Source organism: Charadrius vociferus, unplaced genomic scaffold (assembly GCF_000708025.1).
Source record: "Charadrius vociferus isolate BGI_N301 unplaced genomic scaffold, ASM70802v2 scaffold450, whole genome shotgun sequence".
Lineage (NCBI taxonomy): Eukaryota > Metazoa > Chordata > Aves > Charadriiformes > Charadriidae > Charadrius > Charadrius vociferus.
Window position 1 is genome coordinate 1,482,404 of NW_009646931.1, and position 19,163 is coordinate 1,501,566.

At 36.5% G+C, this 19,163-nt stretch overlaps 1 protein-coding gene across 1 annotated transcript in view; it reads left to right on the forward strand.

The window, feature by feature from the left end:
• The window catches only part of FYB (FYN binding protein), a 47,079-nt gene extending 30,980 nt beyond the window's left edge, over window positions 1-16,099 (forward strand). Inside the window, exons 8-18 of the mRNA XM_009894670.1 lie at window positions 1,100-1,244; window positions 4,138-4,166; window positions 5,368-5,437; window positions 5,993-6,133; window positions 6,811-6,842; window positions 7,912-7,981; window positions 9,387-9,492; window positions 9,793-9,955; window positions 14,767-14,800; window positions 15,929-15,960; window positions 16,077-16,099. Coding sequence (XP_009892972.1) covers window positions 1,100-1,244; window positions 4,138-4,166; window positions 5,368-5,437; window positions 5,993-6,133; window positions 6,811-6,842; window positions 7,912-7,981; window positions 9,387-9,492; window positions 9,793-9,955; window positions 14,767-14,800; window positions 15,929-15,960; window positions 16,077-16,099 — 845 coding nt within the window. The remainder of the gene's footprint in view (window positions 1-1,099; window positions 1,245-4,137; window positions 4,167-5,367; window positions 5,438-5,992; window positions 6,134-6,810; window positions 6,843-7,911; window positions 7,982-9,386; window positions 9,493-9,792; window positions 9,956-14,766; window positions 14,801-15,928; window positions 15,961-16,076) is intronic.
• The last annotated feature ends 3,064 nt before the right edge of the window (window positions 16,100-19,163 follow it).

Genomic DNA, 19,163 nt, shown 5'->3' on the forward strand with positions numbered 1-19,163 from the left:
CAAAAGACCCCCATGCAGCACTACAGGCTTGGGGAAGTGTGGCTGGAAAGCTGCCTGGCAGAAAAGGACCTGGAGGTGTTGGTGAACAGTCCACTGAATATGAGCCAGCAGTGTGCCCAGGTGGCCAAGAAGGCCAACAGCATCCTGGCCTATATCAGGAATAGTGTAGGCAGCAGGACTCAGGAACTGATTGTTCCGCTGTACTTGGGCCTGGTGAGGCCACATCTCGAATCCTGTGTTCAGTTTTGGACCCCTCACTACATGAAAGACATTAAGATGCTGGAGCGTGTCCAGAGAAGGACAACAAAGGTGGTGAAGGGTTTAGAGCACAAGTCTTACGAGGAGTGGCTGAGGGAACTGGGGTTGTTTAGCCTGGAGAAAAGGAGGCTGAGGGGAGCCCTTATCACTCTCTACAGCTCGCAGAAAGGAGGTTGTAACCAGGTGGGGGTCGGTCTCTTCTCCCAAGTAACAAGCGACAGGACAAGAGGAAACAGCCTCAAGTTGCACCAGGGGAGGTTTAGGATGGATATTAGTCACAGAAAGGGCTGTTATGCATTGGACCAGGCTGCCCAGGGAAGTAGTTGAATCGCCATCCCTGGAGGTATTTAGAAGATGGGTAGACGTGGTGCTTAGGGACGTGGTTTAGTGGTGGTTTTGGCAGTGTTACATTAATGGTTGGACTCGATGATCTTAAAGGCCCCTTCCAACCTAGATGATCCTATGATTCCATGACTGCCCTAAAATATGCCACAAGATTGCAGTGGTCCCAAGGTTAGCTGAGAAAGTGAGCTTGCCCCATAATTCCTGGAGTCTGCACAGAAAATTCTTCTACTGTAGCTGAGAAGCAAATAAAGGTGAAGTTAACGTGACACCAGCTGAGGAGGGTTTGGGCAGAGATCTGAGACAAATCTGAGATTTGTATTTGTGTAGACAGATGGAGACTCAAGCTGAGGCTGATTGGAATGAGGCATTTGTTTGAAAGTGTTCAAAGGTCATATGAAACAATTCAGTCACTCATTCTGAACCTTCTGTTAAACTCATCCCTTTACCATGAGCTTTCAAAATATCTCTGCTTAATTGCATGGTTTGATTCATTTAGATGGATACATTAAAACAACAATCGTGGAGATTGATTATGATTCTTTAAGAAGAAAGCAACAGCCATCTACCAGAGCTGCTGTGAAACATCCAGAGAGTGACCAAGAAGTGTATGATGATGTTGGAGAGCAGGACAGCATTAGCAGGTACGTATAAGGAACACACTAAAAGGGACGAATGATTCACCCCAGTCAGCATAAAGAGGGGAATTTTTACAACAACAAGGCAGACTCTTGTCACAAAAGAACAGCCATTTACATCAGAAACACGTGACTGAGCTATTCAAACCGAAATAGTCAGAGGAACAAGAATGTATTCTGGAATCCAACATTTATAAGCACCCTTACTCAGGAGGAATCCATACTATTGGAAGAGGACTAGGACTTACAGCATTGCAGTCCAAAAGAGAATAAAAAGCAAAACATGCAGGATTAAAAATCACCTGCAGGAAGTGCAGTTCTCTTCCCTCCCTCTCTTTCCTTGTTCTATCTTTTGAAGTCAGATACTGCCTTTCCTAATGTGCAAGAACAAAAGACTCTAAAGGCAGTGAAAACACTGCACTGGGGAACTCCATACCACCCCCATTGCTCTCAAATTATGAATCTTACTACCTCTTTCCTTTTGAAGAGAAGGGACTTCTGGAAGCATGACTAGGATGGCCCTTCAGAAGAGAGTGTGGCTCATGTGTTTAGTCCTGAAAATAAGGCCTATAACATCCCATGAGCTATACTTTTTTGACTTTGTGAGAAGCTTCGCTGCTATGGCACAACCTCACATGTATTTGCAATGTGGTGCTGTGTTGCAGACTCTCTACTTCTATATGCCATATTTTCCATCTCAAATATATTGGCAGCTAGAGAAGTGCCGTCTCCAGCAGCGTATCAGACTTGCTGGCAGGGAAATATCCTACTGCTCTTGTGACAAGGGTCAAGGCTACCATATTCCCCAATATGATGGTGGTACCTCTGCTACCTGACCTCACATAAAAGTCTGCTTCCATCATGTGATGCAACCAACCAGTGCTCAGTCTCCATTACCTGTCCTGATGTGCAGAAACACATACCCAGGGATCCAGATAAGGGATCTGCATATGGGTGTAGAGGATTTAAATGTGTAGGACAACCATCTTGAAACACTCAGCCATTACGCCTGCTTTTACTGCTTCCCAGAACCTCAGCTTAGAGGCCTGGCTGGAATAAAGGGACCACAGCTGGCTGGCTGCTGGCTGCAGCTGATCCTTAGCTGCTAGAACGTGCCCATGAGCTCCAGAAACGGCACTTGGAAAGATCTGCCTTCAGGCTGGCGTTCTTTAAGCAACCAATATAGTACTGCATCTGATATTTTCCCAGGTTGTCCAGTATCAGTTTTCCTTCCTGCACATTGGTCTCATAGCAGCATAACCTAGCCAGAAGAGCTGCTTTAGTTGCTATAGGTTTTAAGTAATCTGAGAATTAGGTACTTCATTGCAGAAGTATCTTTGGGCAATCCCTTTTACTATGGCAAGCATTACAATTAACCACCTCAATGCAAAGAATTTAGAAAATTTATTGAATTCAAAAGCAAACAAGAATACTTACACTGTTGCATATTAAAACAACAATGTAAGGAACTTGGAACGATGAATGAATATCTCAGATTCGTGAAATCCTTTAAGTTGTATTTTGACATTTTTATCTTCTCTAGTGATTAATAGCATTCTGTTCAGTTCATGAGCATGAACTTTTGGAAGGTCTGACATACATCAACATGTTCTGAAACCACTGTAAGAATGCCACACTAAAAAAAAATAAAGAAAGCCTTTTGACCAAATAGTATTATCTCATTATTGGTAGTATTGTTAATATTCCAAAATTAATAAGTGACTAAGGCTGTTGTATTTCAGGATTTCTTGGCACGGGAGTTTCAACGTTAAAATACCTTGTTTTGACATAGAAGTTTAAGTAGGCTCTGACCTGGTAATAATCCCTGTTACTGTGAACCTATCAGGTTTCTTTCAATTCCTGTTGGAACACTGGGCTAATATGGAATCTTTGAAATACTAGAAACATGCAGTTAGGGGTTTAAAGCGTCACCCAATGAAAGCTAGTTGAGCAATAAATTCATTTGTTTACCATTTTATCTCAAGGAAATCCCCTCATAAGGGATGACTCTAAGTGGTGTGGATGCTAGTGTTCAGTCAGGTTATATTTTTATTAACATCAAGTCTGACTACATGACCTCCCGAGATCCCTTCCAATGTGAATTATCCTATATTCCTAAGTCATATTTTGTACTTTAGTTTAAAGATATCAACAGGAATATAAAATACATTCTAAATATAGTAAATCATCGTAGCTGTAGACATCAGTTTGCATTTCCTTGAAAACGACACTTTATTGGAAATTCCGAACAGTTGCTAACATTTACTAACAATTAGGATTGAATGTTCTGCTTGCATGAAAATGAGCATTTCCTTGGCTTGAAATGTCTGCATTGATTTATTCAAATAGAGAATTTTCTTCAGAGCTTTACTTGTAAAATACCGTCCTCTTTTTTTACATTAACTAAAGATGGTATTGATAACTCTCTCTTAAAACACTTTGAGTGACTGTAAATTATATTTTAAAATACTCCTTTCTGTTTTGTAATTAATTATTTACAAGGAAAAAAACCTGAAAGTATTTGTTCCTGCTTTACCTGAATCTACTAAAATTTAATCTCTCCTCATCTAAGACCTAGTTCACTTATGAATTAGATGACACATTTTCTTTAGCATCTGTGAGAATGCAACTACTATTGCACTGTAAGAAATCGGTGTGAGTGTGGTGAAAACAGAGAGACAGAAAGAACAAGCACATTTAGTTGTTGTCCATATAGAACACACAAGCCTGTACCTGAGATTCCAGTGCAGAATTTGTAGTGGTCAGCTGGCAATGTAGATGAGTGTCAAAGCCAAAAGGTTTAGAACTAAAAACTACAAAAGTGATGGGTGATCAGGGTGTTTTCTTTTTCCAAAGGATGACTGTTTTTCTCTAAAACTTCTCTTGTTTGCTTTTCCAGTCAGAGTGGTGGTCAAAGTGGAGCTGGAAGTAAGTTCTACATACACTTTTTGGGAAAGTTGTTTCTGTGTCATGCTTACCTTCAGATCCAGACCTCTGCAGCTTCCAAATAAGGCAGTAATTACCCATAAGCATGCTAAGTGTTTAGCTAACGGGCAACAATCAAGGACGTATAGGGGCAAAATTAACTTTCTTTCCACATATGGGAACTTGGGCAAGAAAAAAGCTTTGTCTTCAACTACTGTGAATCAGAAGCATGCCAGAAGATGACAAAACTTTAAATTTTTCTGTATGAAGGTAAATCATCCCACAAAACAGCACAGATGTAACTGGCAAAATATTAACATGACCAAAAGGTTTAGTGCAGGAGATACCCAGTTCTGAAATAGCCAGTAATACTACCTATTAAAGCTGCATTTTGCTGACAGAGTCAAGGGGAACTTCAGTTTCAGCAATACTCTGGAGTCCCAACCAGCACGACTACAGCAATTTCACACAGCACGACTACAGCAATTTCACACTGTCAAGAACAACCATTCAAACCCAGTTTCCCCTGTGGTAGTACATATATTTATGTAGCATTCTCTGTTGATCACAAGAGCCCAGCTCATCTTCTCAGCTTAGAGTTTAGATACTAGTCATGGCAGAAGCATCCCCTGGCAGTGCTGAATGAAGCTGCTGCCAGCTACGTACAGATTGCAGTGATTACTCTGACCAGTGGCTAGAATTGGACATGGGAACTGAGCTAACCCTGCACTGAAGGAGGTGGGGCTCAAAGGTCAGAACTGAGACCAAAATGGGAAGCTTACATTGCATTGCCTCTGACTTCTGTGGATGAACACAAGATGTAACTTGCTGAGAGTGTTGGTCTGACATCTTCAGTGATCACTTGAGTCACACACAAAAATTTAAGTCATCAGTCCTAATGACTGGTCCAAAATCAGACATTTAGAATTTCATCGAATACAAGTGTAAATGCATTTGTTTTCAGTATTCATGCTCTTGTGATTGGCAGTGCCACATTTAAATGCTGTGGATTGTATACCAAACTGGGATAAGTCTTAATCACTGTTTTAATAAATAGGCTGTGCTGGTTTACAGAAAAGATTCCGTTTGCAAGGATATTGCACAAACTGCACACACATCTGACATAGTTAAGAGGCCAGTAATGAATACCCTGTTCAGCAGCATTAAATATAAATTCATTAATTCACTGTTTGATCTCTTAAAGAGATGTTCCCACCTCCTCCTTCTGATCAAGAAATTTATGATGGAATTGATGATGAAGATGCTGCAACTAGGTATGTTTTTATATCATTTAAATAATTTGCTTCTTTAACAAAGTGTTTTCATTTCAGTTTTTAGTATTTTTCAATTAGGTGCAACAATTAGCATGTATTAGGATGATCAGCAAGTGGGTTTACAACAGGATGGATTCATGAATCAAAAAAAAAGGGTTCTTTGGTCTTTTGGAGAAGTCTTGTTCTGTAATTAATTTTGGTATGTCAGCAAAAGCAGCTGCAATCATGAAAATCCCCAAATCTCCAACTAGACAGACTAGCTCTGAAATGAAAACAACAAACTAAAATGTTAGCGCTCTGAGTAACAACATGAAAACAGTAAGCCACTAGATTAATATCTATACCTACAGATATATCTCAATGTCTACAAATGACCTAACATACATATTTCTACATTAGCATTTTAGTGTTTAGCCTTTAGGTAAGTGTCCTTACCTTGTTGTATATACATTGTTGGCATTAATGAGAATTATGTGCATCAATGGAGAATTTAAACTGGACCTTTATAAAGAATGTTACATTTTACATTGTGATAATTGCATGCATACTCCAAAGGTCTGTATCACAGGATGAAGATAAGAATGGTATCTGGTCCTGGGGAATCTTGAAGAGGTTAAAGGTCAAAGATGGCAAAAAGAAAAGTGTACGAGAAAAAACAACCAAAGTCAATGGGGCAGAAGATAATGGAGATTTGTTGTAAGATTCTGTCAGGAAATCACAGTGCATATTAACTAATTCTAACAAAGGATTGATCAAATGCTACTAACATGTTCTTACAGCAGTCTATTGAATCATGCATCAAATTGCAACTCAGAATGATACTTTTCTGCAAAAACACTGACCTCCTTTCCTTTCACCTGCATAAGAAAATTAATCTCTTAACAAGCTGTATTTGTTGCTCAAGTCTGGTAATTAAAACATACCAAAACTTTTTGTGTGTGAAGAGCCCCAAAATAATCCATTATCTTTGTGCCACTCTGGTGATGTAAGTTTGCTGTATCCTCAGTTAAAATGTACTTTGCTCATCAGTACAACGTATCTGAAACAAACTGGTAAATCTAGTCTCATTAATCCAAATTTTAGGAATAACATGACAAACAGAAAAATCCAAAGACTGTCTTCCACCCATCTTGCCTAGAGGTTAGATCAGTAACTGGTGGTTTTTTCCACCATTTCTCTCCTTCAGTTCTGAACCAGCTTACTTTATTCGGTGTAAAAATACGTTTAGTCCATGAATATCGCTGGTGTCAGTGGAGCTTCAAAATGTCTGGAGATTACTTGGAGCCCTTGTGCTGCAAGTTTTCTAAATGATTTAAATGATGCAAAAGCCTATTAATGTGATATAAATAATTAATAGACATCTTTTTTTTCAGCATGTCTCCTTCAACAAAGCAGTTTGGAAAAGGTAATTAATAGCCTATTGTTCAGTCTCCATATTGATTCCTGATCCTTTTTTCTGTATACATTACTCTGTATCATGCTAGTCACAAAAATACATCCAAGGAAGGAAACAGGATTTCCCATTGCTTACCCAGTTCCAGCAAACGAATTTCAAATATTGTCACTGATTTGGCTAAAGACAAGGAAATACAAATACATTGCAAGCTCTCTAGAAAACAATTTCATGTATTTTAAGAGAAGTCATGATTTTTCTATGTGAGATTTCCACTAGTTCATTTTGTTGGGCATTAAGTGTGAACAGATACACTTGCACAGAAACACAATGAAAGACTTCAAAAGCAAAGAGAGATGTTGGTTGTTATTTTTATCACTTGCAATGTCTTTGTAAGATAACATATACTCATAAATACTCAGCCATGGAATAAAAGGCAAGTTCTTACAATTTTTGCGGTTGTTGGCTGAACTCACCTCTAAAGCTTTTATCTCCTACTGTGATTTTTTTAGCCATTGATTTGATGAGTTGAACAATTGCTTCCTCTCTACAAATATGCTGAATGTGATTCAAAGTATGTTCTTGGGGTAAGAATTCTTTTCAATGCTCTAGCATTGCAAGATGGCCTAAAAACTAACATACAAGTGATTCACATCCACTTCTAAGCAACGTTGCATTGACTGAAGTGCTACAGAAGTGCCTGAGTGTACATTAACATCAAACCCCCAAAATATACTTTGATGCAACACAGTGGGAAATGGACTAATTAAAATGAAGATTAAAGGCTATTGCATTAGCCAGCATGTGCTAAAACTTGCTTCAGCTTAAGAAGATTAAAATATCAGTGAATACCTATTATTATTAATAAAGAGTCTTATTCTGAAAAGGTTGGCTGGTGTTTGTTTTGTACAGTACATTGTGCAAAACTGAGAATGCACAGTTACTATAGACGGTAGACGGCTACAGTACTTGCTGCAGTTTCTTGCCAACTTAGCTACACTACCAGAGATTGTAACACAATGTATTCACTACTCAAGGATCGCATAATAATTTTCTATTCTTTTAAACACTATTGTTTCAGATTGTGGAGACAATGATGTTTATGATGACGTAGATTCTTCAGACTTCCCTACTCCACCGCCTGAACTCAAGCAAGTGAAAATAGGAATTACTCCCCTGATTAGAAATCTGTAATACACTGTGAAACATTTTCAAAGTATTTACTAGAGGCAGATTGCTACTAATATATGCATTATTTGGTGTTGTCAGGTTTTGTAATTCTCCTAACCCTACTGTTGACAATGGCAGTTGAATGCTCCCTGCCTCCATTTCAGATTGAAGTAATAATCAGACAATAGAATAAATAACCATGCTTCGAATTTCAACAAATTTAGTCCCTGATGGACAAGAGGTAGAAATGAATGCATGACCTAAAGCTACTTCATTGCAGATTCCCTGCATGCAGTCCTTTTCCTATCAAAATTTTGAGACTGTTAGGATAAGCACTTGATCCCAGCTGCTACAGTATTTTAAGAGAAATAGAGATAGTGCCCTGTGTTATAAGTATGAAACACATCTGCAGGTGTAAAGTTCAACTTGGAAAACTTTTATCCCTGGACCAGGAAGTTATGGCCATCTCTGGAGCACAGATGTGTTATTAGCACAGATGCATCTGTGAAGATGACCACAACATGTCACATTCTGTTGTCACTAACTCCACTCAGGTGGAACTACAGAGTGCACTACAACAATCTAGTCTGGAGGCATTAAAACAGAGAGAGCACTTTGAACTGTATATGCAAAGGAAAACACGTGGCACTCTTAACATAAATCTAGTTTAGTCCACACACACACATTAATCATCAGTGAAACTGTCACCCACAACTCCTACAGAGATCAGGAAGGATCAAAAAGTAGTCAGACTTTAAATTCCCAGGTACAGCATCAGGAAGGGCAGTTAGGGCATGAAAGTCTTCCATGCTTATTGGCACCCAGTCAACAGTATCAGGGATGTGGAAGAAACAACAGAACTTGAAATGGGCCATGTAATGCAGATTACCTGGTGTAGGTAATGTCTTCTATGGGAACATAGGACTAACACAGCAGCTGTATGAAACGCTGAGATGTTCCAGCTGCCTCCACAGTGGGACATGTGTTATTCAGCCTACTGCCCAAAGATGCATAGACTTCACAAAAAATGCTTCTTGCCCAGAGATTCTAAAGTGGTGGCCATCATTTACCTAACCTATTTTTGGTTTTCATTGCTGTAGCAGCTAGATACTTCAAATAATTTTCCATATTCACTTATGTGATGGATATATTAAGACCAGAATTCGTTAAAAGAGAAAAGTAGGAAAGACAACCTCAACATTTTATTTCTTTTGAAATCAAATCTCTATTGTATTAACCATATTATTTTTTAGAGAAACAAAAACACACTGAAGACACATGAAGGCAAATGCATTTTCACTAAAATTATCAGAAAGTTTGTCAATACCTCAGATGTGTTGCTAATTTTGTTTTGATCTGTTTTTTCTGTTTTATCTCTTGTTTTAGTTCATCAAAATCAGCAAGCCTTGGAAAACATAAATCAGATGAAAAAGATGCACAAAAGCTTAAAAAGATGGAAAGAGAAGAGAAAGAGTTCAGAAAAAAGTTCAAAGTAAGTTTTTTCACATAAAATATAAAGATTAAAATATCTGTATTGTGTCCTTTAATTTGTATCCCCTAATTTGTAAATAATACATTCTTTTGCCTCTGAAAGGTAAAGTATTACTACTTGTGATTTGAGCATTTGTAAGTCCAAATGGCAAGCATGGGCACATACTACATAGCATAAACAATTATTTGCCTAATTTTCCAAAATTTAGTCATAAATGGGAATATATTGTCTAAAAACTGCATGATCATAAGCTTTATATTGATGGTTCTTAACCAGCATCTCCTTATTTTATTTTTGCAGTTTGAAGGTGAAATTAAAGTTCTTTACTCTACCACAACAGTCCAGGATTTACCCCAGAGAAGATGGGGACCTAAAGATTTACAAGTTAAACCAGGGGAGTCACTTGAAATTATAGAAAGTACAGATGATACCAAGGTCCTTTGCAGGAATGAAGAAGGAAAATGTAAGTGTTATTAAAAAGCTATAGTACAAATCAAATTGTCAGAGAATGATTGAGTTAGGACATGTAAAAAACCCTCTTCCCTGTCATATTAAAGCAGAGCCTAATACTTGTCTTTTTCTTTGCCTGCTGGTCAACAAGAGGTAGATTGTTGTTATTATTGTGTTTTAAGAGCAGCTTGCCTTAAAAAATCCACCAAATGGACAACTTATTGATGTAAATCTTGATTTGCATCAAGTAATATTAGATGTTTTTATTGCTTCTGTCTCCCTCTACTTGCCAAAAAGAGTATAGCTATAATACCGCACAGAATCTAGTAAAAGTAAAATCCTTGCTGCACCTCTGGGAAGTAGTTGCCCATTGATTGCAACCAAGGGAAAATCAGTAACAATATTCTTACTTTGGATTGACAGAGATGGAGTTTAATCTTTTCAACAGGCTGGCGAGGAAACGGCTTAGGAGTCTTCCCCCCAGCCCACAGCTGATCCAAGGCATATGTCCTCATTGGCATGCCTGCTTGGTTTTGGGAGCTGTGTGAGGCCTTTCAGTGTTTCTCTGAAATCCTTGGCCCGGGTGCGCATTGGCAGAAGTTTTTGCATTTTTGGAGAAGTCTGGACCATCTACTTTTGGTTTTGATTTCTTAATGTGCTTCAGTTATAATACTTCTCAAATCTCCTAATCAAAATTCACTTTATGTAGGAACAGACTGCGTTCAAAGTAGCAGCATCCTTCCACTCACCTTTACTTTTTACCTCTGACCTATGTAGACGACTGTCCAATGCCATAAACCTCTGAAGGGCATTCAGTAACTTTCCTACTATTTTTTTTCCCTTCTGTATTCAACTGTTACCGTCAGGAGCATAGCCTTCTTCCTGGCAGGCCTGCAGGGTGAGGAAGAATTTCTTGCATAACAACACGCATATTTTTCAAAATATGGATTGCGCTAGTGCTTCCACTTTCCAAAAAGCAGCTTTCAATGCTGCATTTCTTGAATCAAGCTAATAACAAAACAGAAAGTAGTTCATGTTGGCTGTTTTTCTCACAGTCTTCAAAGCCTTTCAAATAGTGACAGCAGCTACTGCTTTGCTATGCATAAAAGAGCAAAACAAATAAAAATATCCTCCCTCAAACCCTCTGACTAGATCTCTGTCGATTTTCACAGTAATTGGTGCAGTTTGAATCTTACTTTAGTTAAGTGCATGACAGTTTTGGTTATTTGCTCTAGCGGCTCTAGTTCCTCATTATCTTGAAATTATGAGTTTACCTTTCAAAGGCCAGATAGACTGAAAATCAACAGTTTTGTTACTTTCTTGTATGTGAATTCTTCCATTTGATCGCTAACTTAGGAAGCACTTCCATAGCTTCATGCCTCTAACAGCAGTTAAACAAAATTGCAAATTATACTATAATGTCTTCCCACCTTTTTAAGCAAGGGCTAATGATCTTAGGAATGTATTCTGCTATCATTTATTTTAAATGTTATGAAATTATTTGAAATTTCAAAAGTAAAAAAAGAAACTGATTCTCATTTACCTTCTCAAATTCCTTCTTACTGTTGCTTTGGCCTGACCCGTGTACCTTTTGAAATACACAAAAACCTTCAATTTACTTTCATAGATTTTGCTTAAACATTAGGATATATATGGACTTCAGTGCCTGAAAATGTAAGTGGTGTCCTTTCCAAGATCCCTTTACAGTGTCAGAGAGTAGCTGGCCTGATGTGTCATAGCTTTCAGTGGTGCCAAGTAATCAGGATAGAGCGTGCTGACCTGCTGCATTGGTCCCTATTGTGGAAGCCACATAAATATGAATAGATTACTTAGAAACTGAAACTTTAGATGTGTAATTTTGGGTTAGTTAGTTTGACAGAGTGTGAGATCAGCAGGGGCTGGATCTCCCACGTATTTAGTGGCTAGAGACCATCAGAAGAACCTAGGTTATACTTTGCAGCGGGAGAAGGACTGCATATGCACACCTGGTTTTCAAGCACATTGTGTTTATACACCGTGACTATAAGTGAAGAAATTTTGCTTTCATGTATTTCACTTGAGGAAACTAAAAGAAGAAACAGAGAAGATTAGATTAGTCAAAAAATTTTAAATGATTCCCAGTGAGACTTCAGGAGTCCTGGAAATTATTGGACTCTGCTTAAAGAGCATTTTAAAAGATGATATCTTAAAAAAAAAAATAATCAATGTCCATGCATTTATCCCCAATAATAAAATCTGAGGAAAGACAACTAGGCTAAGAGTACCCTGAATAGACAGAGCTTTCCCTATGTGTACTGACTTGCAATCAGCCTGAAAGAATATGCAGGTGACTGAAAATCTGCAGCATTGAGTTCTTTGACTATTGAAGATTACCTGCCATTTAACATTTTTAGTGAGCAAAAGTTGTAATAGAATTTATGTAAGTATCAAATCTTCATGAGCCTGAAGATACAAATACTGGCAAAGGAAGCAAATTTTATCTTACTCAGCTGCAATCAAATATTAAATGCATAGAACGATTTTTTCATTCATATAACTGTTAAGTCTTAAACAGAAGGTAAAGGAGATTAGTGTCAAATAAAATATTATCACATGAAATTAATGTCTTTTCATGCAAGCTTCAGCTCTATCACAAGACAGAAGTTTTTTTTAAAAATCCAGTGGTTTTAATGTATTATGGCCTTCACAGAGCAAATTGCTAATTGACTTTATATATAGCAATTAATCCAGCATATTCTGAGAAAAAAAATTATTTACATTTTATATTTATAGCAATATCTGATATCTACCTATTTTAAGATGGAAATACACCAAGTTAAAATGAATTATGGAAATTTTTTCTTTATGAAGAAAAGCTGTGGATAAGAATTAGTTACCTATTACTATTTGGATACTAGTCTTGTCAGCTACCTTTTCCAACGTTCCATGTAGGAATCATAAGACATCTTAATATATCAAAACATTGGTCAGTTGAAGACTGTGATTATTCAGCAGCTTTTTGGAACAGTACTAGTTCATTGTGTCTGATGCCAATTTACAAGGGAAGTTTCCCCTACCAGTAAAGTAACAGATTTTGAAAAGGGCAATTTCAGTTAGAATAAAATTAGGGTTTGGATGTAAAAAAGGATCAACACAAAATATGGGATTCTCTAGATGGACATTACTGTGCATTTTAAAAAACAAAAGATACTTTCATGTTTGGAGTATCAGAAAAGAAAAATTCACGCAAAGGAGGAAATAATTTCTTACGGTAAACAGTAAGATCTGGAGATACAGCTAGACTGACCGGAAGGATCGCCACCAGAAATATGAGCAGAAAACTGATACTTTCTGTACTATATAATGATTCCTCTAAGTACATGGAGCAGTAGCAGCTCAAAGAATTCAAGGAACTTTACCAGTCAAGCTAATAAATTTATTCTGAAACCTATGAATCGTGTATAAATTACTAATAAACTATAATTTTAGTGTGACCATTTAAGCCTCCCAATGAATAAAAGAAGGAAACCTACATAGTAATTTCAAATAACACAAGATCACATTTCTCCTTTAGAACTGTCCTAATTTTGTACCAACATACTCATGTTTACCTACAAATATGTATTATTGTTATGGCTTTTTCTTTGCTTGTATATGTTATGCTAATTGATAGGTATTCCAGTAGATATCTTTTACCAAAGAAAGCAAATATTTTTTTCAGGAGATTAAATATATTGAAGAAGAATATGTATAGTTGTACCTAATTGCATTAGTTTCCAGTATCTGAAGGGCATCTACAAGAAAGTTGGAGAGGGACTTTTTACAAGGACATGTAGTGATAGGACAAGGGGTAATGGCTTCAAACTGGAAGAGGGGAGATTTAGAACAGATATTAGGAAGAAATTTTTCACTCTGAGGGTGGTGAGGTACTGGAAGAGGTTGCCCAGGGAAGCTGTGGCTGCCCCATCCCTGGAAGTGTTCAAGGCCAGGTTGGATGGGGCTTTGAGCAACCTGGGCTAGTGGGAGGTGTCCCTGCTCATGGCAGGGGAGGTGGAATTAGATGATCTTTAAGGTCCCTTCCAACATAAACTATTCTATGATTCTATGATAATGTGACAAAATAATAGAACAATTCTCTAGTGAGTAGCTTTTCTAAGGTATTTCCATTATCTATATAAACAGCTCGTATCAATATGATACAGTTAAAAATTTTTAAAGAGTTACAATTAATGATAATTAATTGGTAGATACATCTTGCAAGATATTTTTGTCCTTGTAGGAAACAATACATATTTCTGTTATTTATTATTATAAATATTATTATGTGGTTATTACTATACCACATTTCTGTGCTATAGTTTGTGAACTGTACCATATTTTGTGTTAATACCTATTGTTTTGCACCCCTCTCATGTGAACAGGAAACTAAAATACAAGATGAAAACCTAATCTTGCATAACCTGTATTAGTGTTTTCTCCTTTCAGCACTAGTTCTGTAGACAATGTAAACTATTGCAACGAAACAAGAGAAATGACATTTTTTGAATGTGGAAAGTACCTAGCACAGTAGCTATCTAACTGTAATATTCTGTAGTATTCTGATTCTGATCCCTATCTCAGGCACCACGTTATACTAAACAAGTAGATAAGAAAAATTAAAACTAAAATTGGACATAGCAAAATTTTCCTTGAGTACATATCTATTGTACTTTGTTATCCCTCTACTATGTCTTTCTGTCTGAAATACCTAAAAGAGAAAAACTGTATTTCACCAGTGCTAGCAACAGAAGAAATAACATGGATATTTAAATTTAACTTAAATACATATCTATTTCAATTTTACAGACGGCTATGTTCTGAGAAGCAATTTAGTTGAGAAGTAAGTACAAAAATATGTTTTTGAAAAATTTGTTATAACACTCAATTTTGTTCTAAAATATTTGTTAAATAAAAGTGAAATGTAATTATTTTAGTATGTCCTTCTAGTCCTGCAAATTGAGTTATTTTTACGGAGTTTAGATTTCTGAAGAATTAGTAAAATACATCCATGCTGGAAATTTTCCAGGGCCCCAGTCCTCATTGCTTAAGAATAAACTTTGGTTTAAACTATGAAAAATTACATAAATTAAGCATTACTGGTACTAGAATCTATTACTCAACTGCATATTATCTGATTAAGTGTATTGATGCCATTTTCAAATGTTTAACTAAAATGGATCAATTTTTAAGTTTATTTTTATTTCGGTCTTATGGGATTGAACAGATTTGGCTCCATGTTGCTCAGAGTGATTGCATGGAGTTCAGCATTTAGGTTCTAATCCAAAACTCAGGTCAGACAAAGCCTTTCCACTTCCTTCAATGGGCTTTATGTTAGACACTTAAACATCAAATCAGATGTCACTTTTAGAATTGAGGCCTGCAAACACTTATACACACATTTAACTTATATGTATAAATATCCTTATTGGCTTCCATGGGTTTGTTCACATATCTACGTCACATATTTTGGAAGTTCATATTCATGGAGCAGGTATCATTTATAGACATTACCTAAATTCATTATGTAAAAAGCTGCCCCTCCAAAATCATTATGGCATTGCCAAGTACAGAACCAAATAAGAATTTCAAGGGCATACTGATTTTTTTTTATTCCTCTTTTCCAGCTTTTATTTAAAGAAATCAGTATTTCATTTTTTATGGTAATATCTCTACGAGTTAGTTAGAATAGTTACTTAAAAACTTAATTAAAAATCCCAACCTTTTAATAAAGCATGCCTTTCATGTTAGAAAGAAATGTATCCAGCTCTACCCTTCACTGAAAATCCTTTAACTATCTTGTTCAACACTGTTCTGTTACCACAAAGGTGGCACTTTCCTAATCAGCAATTGAATTCCTTGATAGCATGTCTGCCCTATACTGTTACACTATTTTGTATCTGCATGCAAACAGTAATATGTCTGATGTCTCAATTTTTAAATACATTATTTGTCTTTTTTTAACTTACAGTGATGGAGAGATTTACGATGATATTGGTGATGGTATGTTGAACATTTCAAGCAATACAGTAACTATATTAAATTACACCAAATAACTTTATGCTTGAGTAGAAGTACTACACAATAATAATATTTTTGCATTTTATTTTCCATTTCAGATTGCATCTACGATAATGACTGATGCAGAATTCTATACAAGGACGAGCTTCATTGAAGATTAAAATCTATTTTGGACTTCCTAGTTGTGAAAGCAAGAGAAGTCACTAAAGCTGATCACAAGTTAAATGGTTACGCTTTTCTAAATGTACAATTAATCTTTTTTAGGATTTTGGGGTTTTGTCATCCCTTGCTTTGTATGACATTCATATTGCCATTTATCAGAGCAATTAAAATTCAGGGAATATGAGCTTAAGTTAAGGTTATTATTTTCCACTTCCTTTCCACATTTGTGACAGTCCGTGTAAAAACCATTCTTCAATTAGCTATACCCAAAGAGGCCAGTTCAGGTCTATGAAGGATACAGAGGGCAACACACCCTGGGAACAAGTTTTACCCTGGGTCTGGTCTATTAAACACCAGAGACTGCCACTCTGGGGAAGACAGTTTCCTGAAAGAAATGCTTCCTTTGGTGATAACATCCTGTTGTGAAAACAGGAAATCAAAAGTGGGCATCTGAGAAGACAATACATTGCTGACCTGCCATTCCAACTGCAATAGTGTTAGCTACACTGACATGTACAGCTATGTACCATTACTGCTGAAGTTTCTTTTTCTATGTTGTACTAATGATAGAATAGCATTCTCTAAAATTTATTTGACCATTTCGTAGGTACTTTTTGACTAATATTAAAATAGTAACAATGTCATATGCGTTACATACAGCACTCTGAGATATAAACCATAGAAGAGTCTACTTTATAGCATAGTGTTGCTGAAAGTATATTCAGAACATTTAGGTTAAGATTTAATTTCTCTTTAGCTTGAACATACATTTTTATTGTCACTATAGTAATTTAGGCATTAAAATGGACCTGTAAAATGATGATAAACTGGTTGGAAATAACTTCTAGGCTAAATATATATATATATAGATATCACAACATTTTGATAATATCTTTTGCTTCTAAGTACTATATTTTACACTAGACTTGGCTAAATGACAGTATAGAAATCAAACATTTCCATCCTTATCCGTTGTAGAAACAATTATTTCTAAAGATCATCGGTGATCCTGTTCTCTGAACAGCATGTAGCAAATCAAAGTAAAATGAATGGATAAATCATAATAATAAATATCACTTTGCACTTACATATCAGAACTCACTGGAAATCAAAAAGGTGTTTACAGTGAACTCCCAATAAAGAGGGTGAGCTTGTGAGGAATATGGAATGTCTGTCTGTAAGGTGTGATGCTTTTGCTGTAGTGCAAGACAATCAAAAACCTGTAACAACCAATGCGGCTGGATCAGTGTAAGCAACTCTTCTTGATCATCAAGTCTGCTATAATCCTCAAGGGAAGTAAGATACACTGTGAAAACCAATGCAATGCAGCAAGCTAGCAAGTTTAGCTGATAAACATGAAAAAAATTCGCTCTGTTGAAGTTAGTGAGATATGGTCTTACCTTCAGTGGACCTGAGATTTCGTCTTACACAAGCGCCTTTTATTGATGGTTCAAAATACAGTACATGTCTAAGGAGGTGTAATGCTATGGGGATATCAAACATAAAATTAACTGTAGAGATAATAGCCTATAAGCTATTTTATACTGTATTTAAAATCACTGATAATACACTGAAAAGCTATATGCAAACTTGAGTTTCCTGTTCTATATTTGCTATTCAACCAGCATCCAGGCATACAAATACCAATTTTATGTGTAGACATCAGCACCAGCACCCAAATTTAAAACATGACCTTGTATGTTAAGTACAATGAACGTGTCTAGCTATTTGGCTAGGTCACTGCTGGTGGTTTATTTATTTTTCAGGGGCATTCAAGAAGGTATCTGCATCAAATTAGCAGTATGCCAAAGAACTGAGAGGGAATGCAGAGATTTAGAAATACACAATGACTTGTCAGCTAACAATAGGATAAATAGTTTTATACTTTACACAGGTAATTATGTCAAAAAGAGTTTGTGTTAACTTCTAACATATATGCCCAGTCTTGTTTGAGTTTTAACTGATAGTAGAACTTCATGTGTTGCAGTAAGACCAACAAAGGAACTTTCCTTTTCAATATAGTGTAACATGGATTAAAGGACTTCAGTAGAACACAAACCTCTTTTGTGCCCCTGAAAAATAAGTGAATTTTATTCTGTGTGAGATTTTTCGGTCATATATTTTGAATAGCTTTTCCATGTTCTTAGCCTTGATGTGTTGTAGGTACTGTGTTTCCTTACTGATTATACTGACTGAATTGGTCTTATGATACATTAAATCACCAAAAGAAATAATCATAGGACACTTTAAGCTAAAAATCTGTGCATTGTTTGCACAGATTAAATATAATGTGATTGTTACAGGGTGTTGAAATGTACTTATAAGGGACTACACACTGAAAAATTACTGGTATTGTGTATTTTTTCTTTTCACTATTTTGCCAATGCTGTTCACTGGATGCAATTTTTTTCTTTCTTCTGAATAAAAGTGTGCTTTCTGACAAGAAATGTGGTTGCACCATCTTCTGCCAAAGTAGAACAACAGTACAATAACTCTGAAAATTATCACTGAGCAGCTGACAGAGTGAAAATCACCTTTATTATTGCTGCAAAGGCAGCACAACTACAATATGGCATTTGTTTGTCAGTAATTACTATCCAGAAAGTGAAATGTAAGCAGAAAATCTTCCAGACAGGAAAATCTATACTTAGACAGTTTAATAGAGACTGTATTTTAAGGGTTTCTCACCTGTAATTTATTCTATTATCTTTTGAAAGTCATAAAGAAAGAAAAGGAAAGCTGGTCTTTCTCTTTATGCTTTTCCCTCTTCAAACTCAGTCTATAATCCTGGAGTATTTGGCTGTCTGCTAAAACATTCAGTAGTGAAAACATCTAAATATTGACACAAAATTAGACTTCAGCATGAACACCCCAGTTAAGGTAAATAGAGCTGGTTTCCATCTGTGTTGTACCTCTGCGCTGTCCCAGTACACAGACTAAGCGAAATCAAAACTGGGAGGGCAAAAAAGACTGCTCCAATTCAGGAGCTTTAGAGCATTTCTCTGCTGTTACCGCAGGCTCTG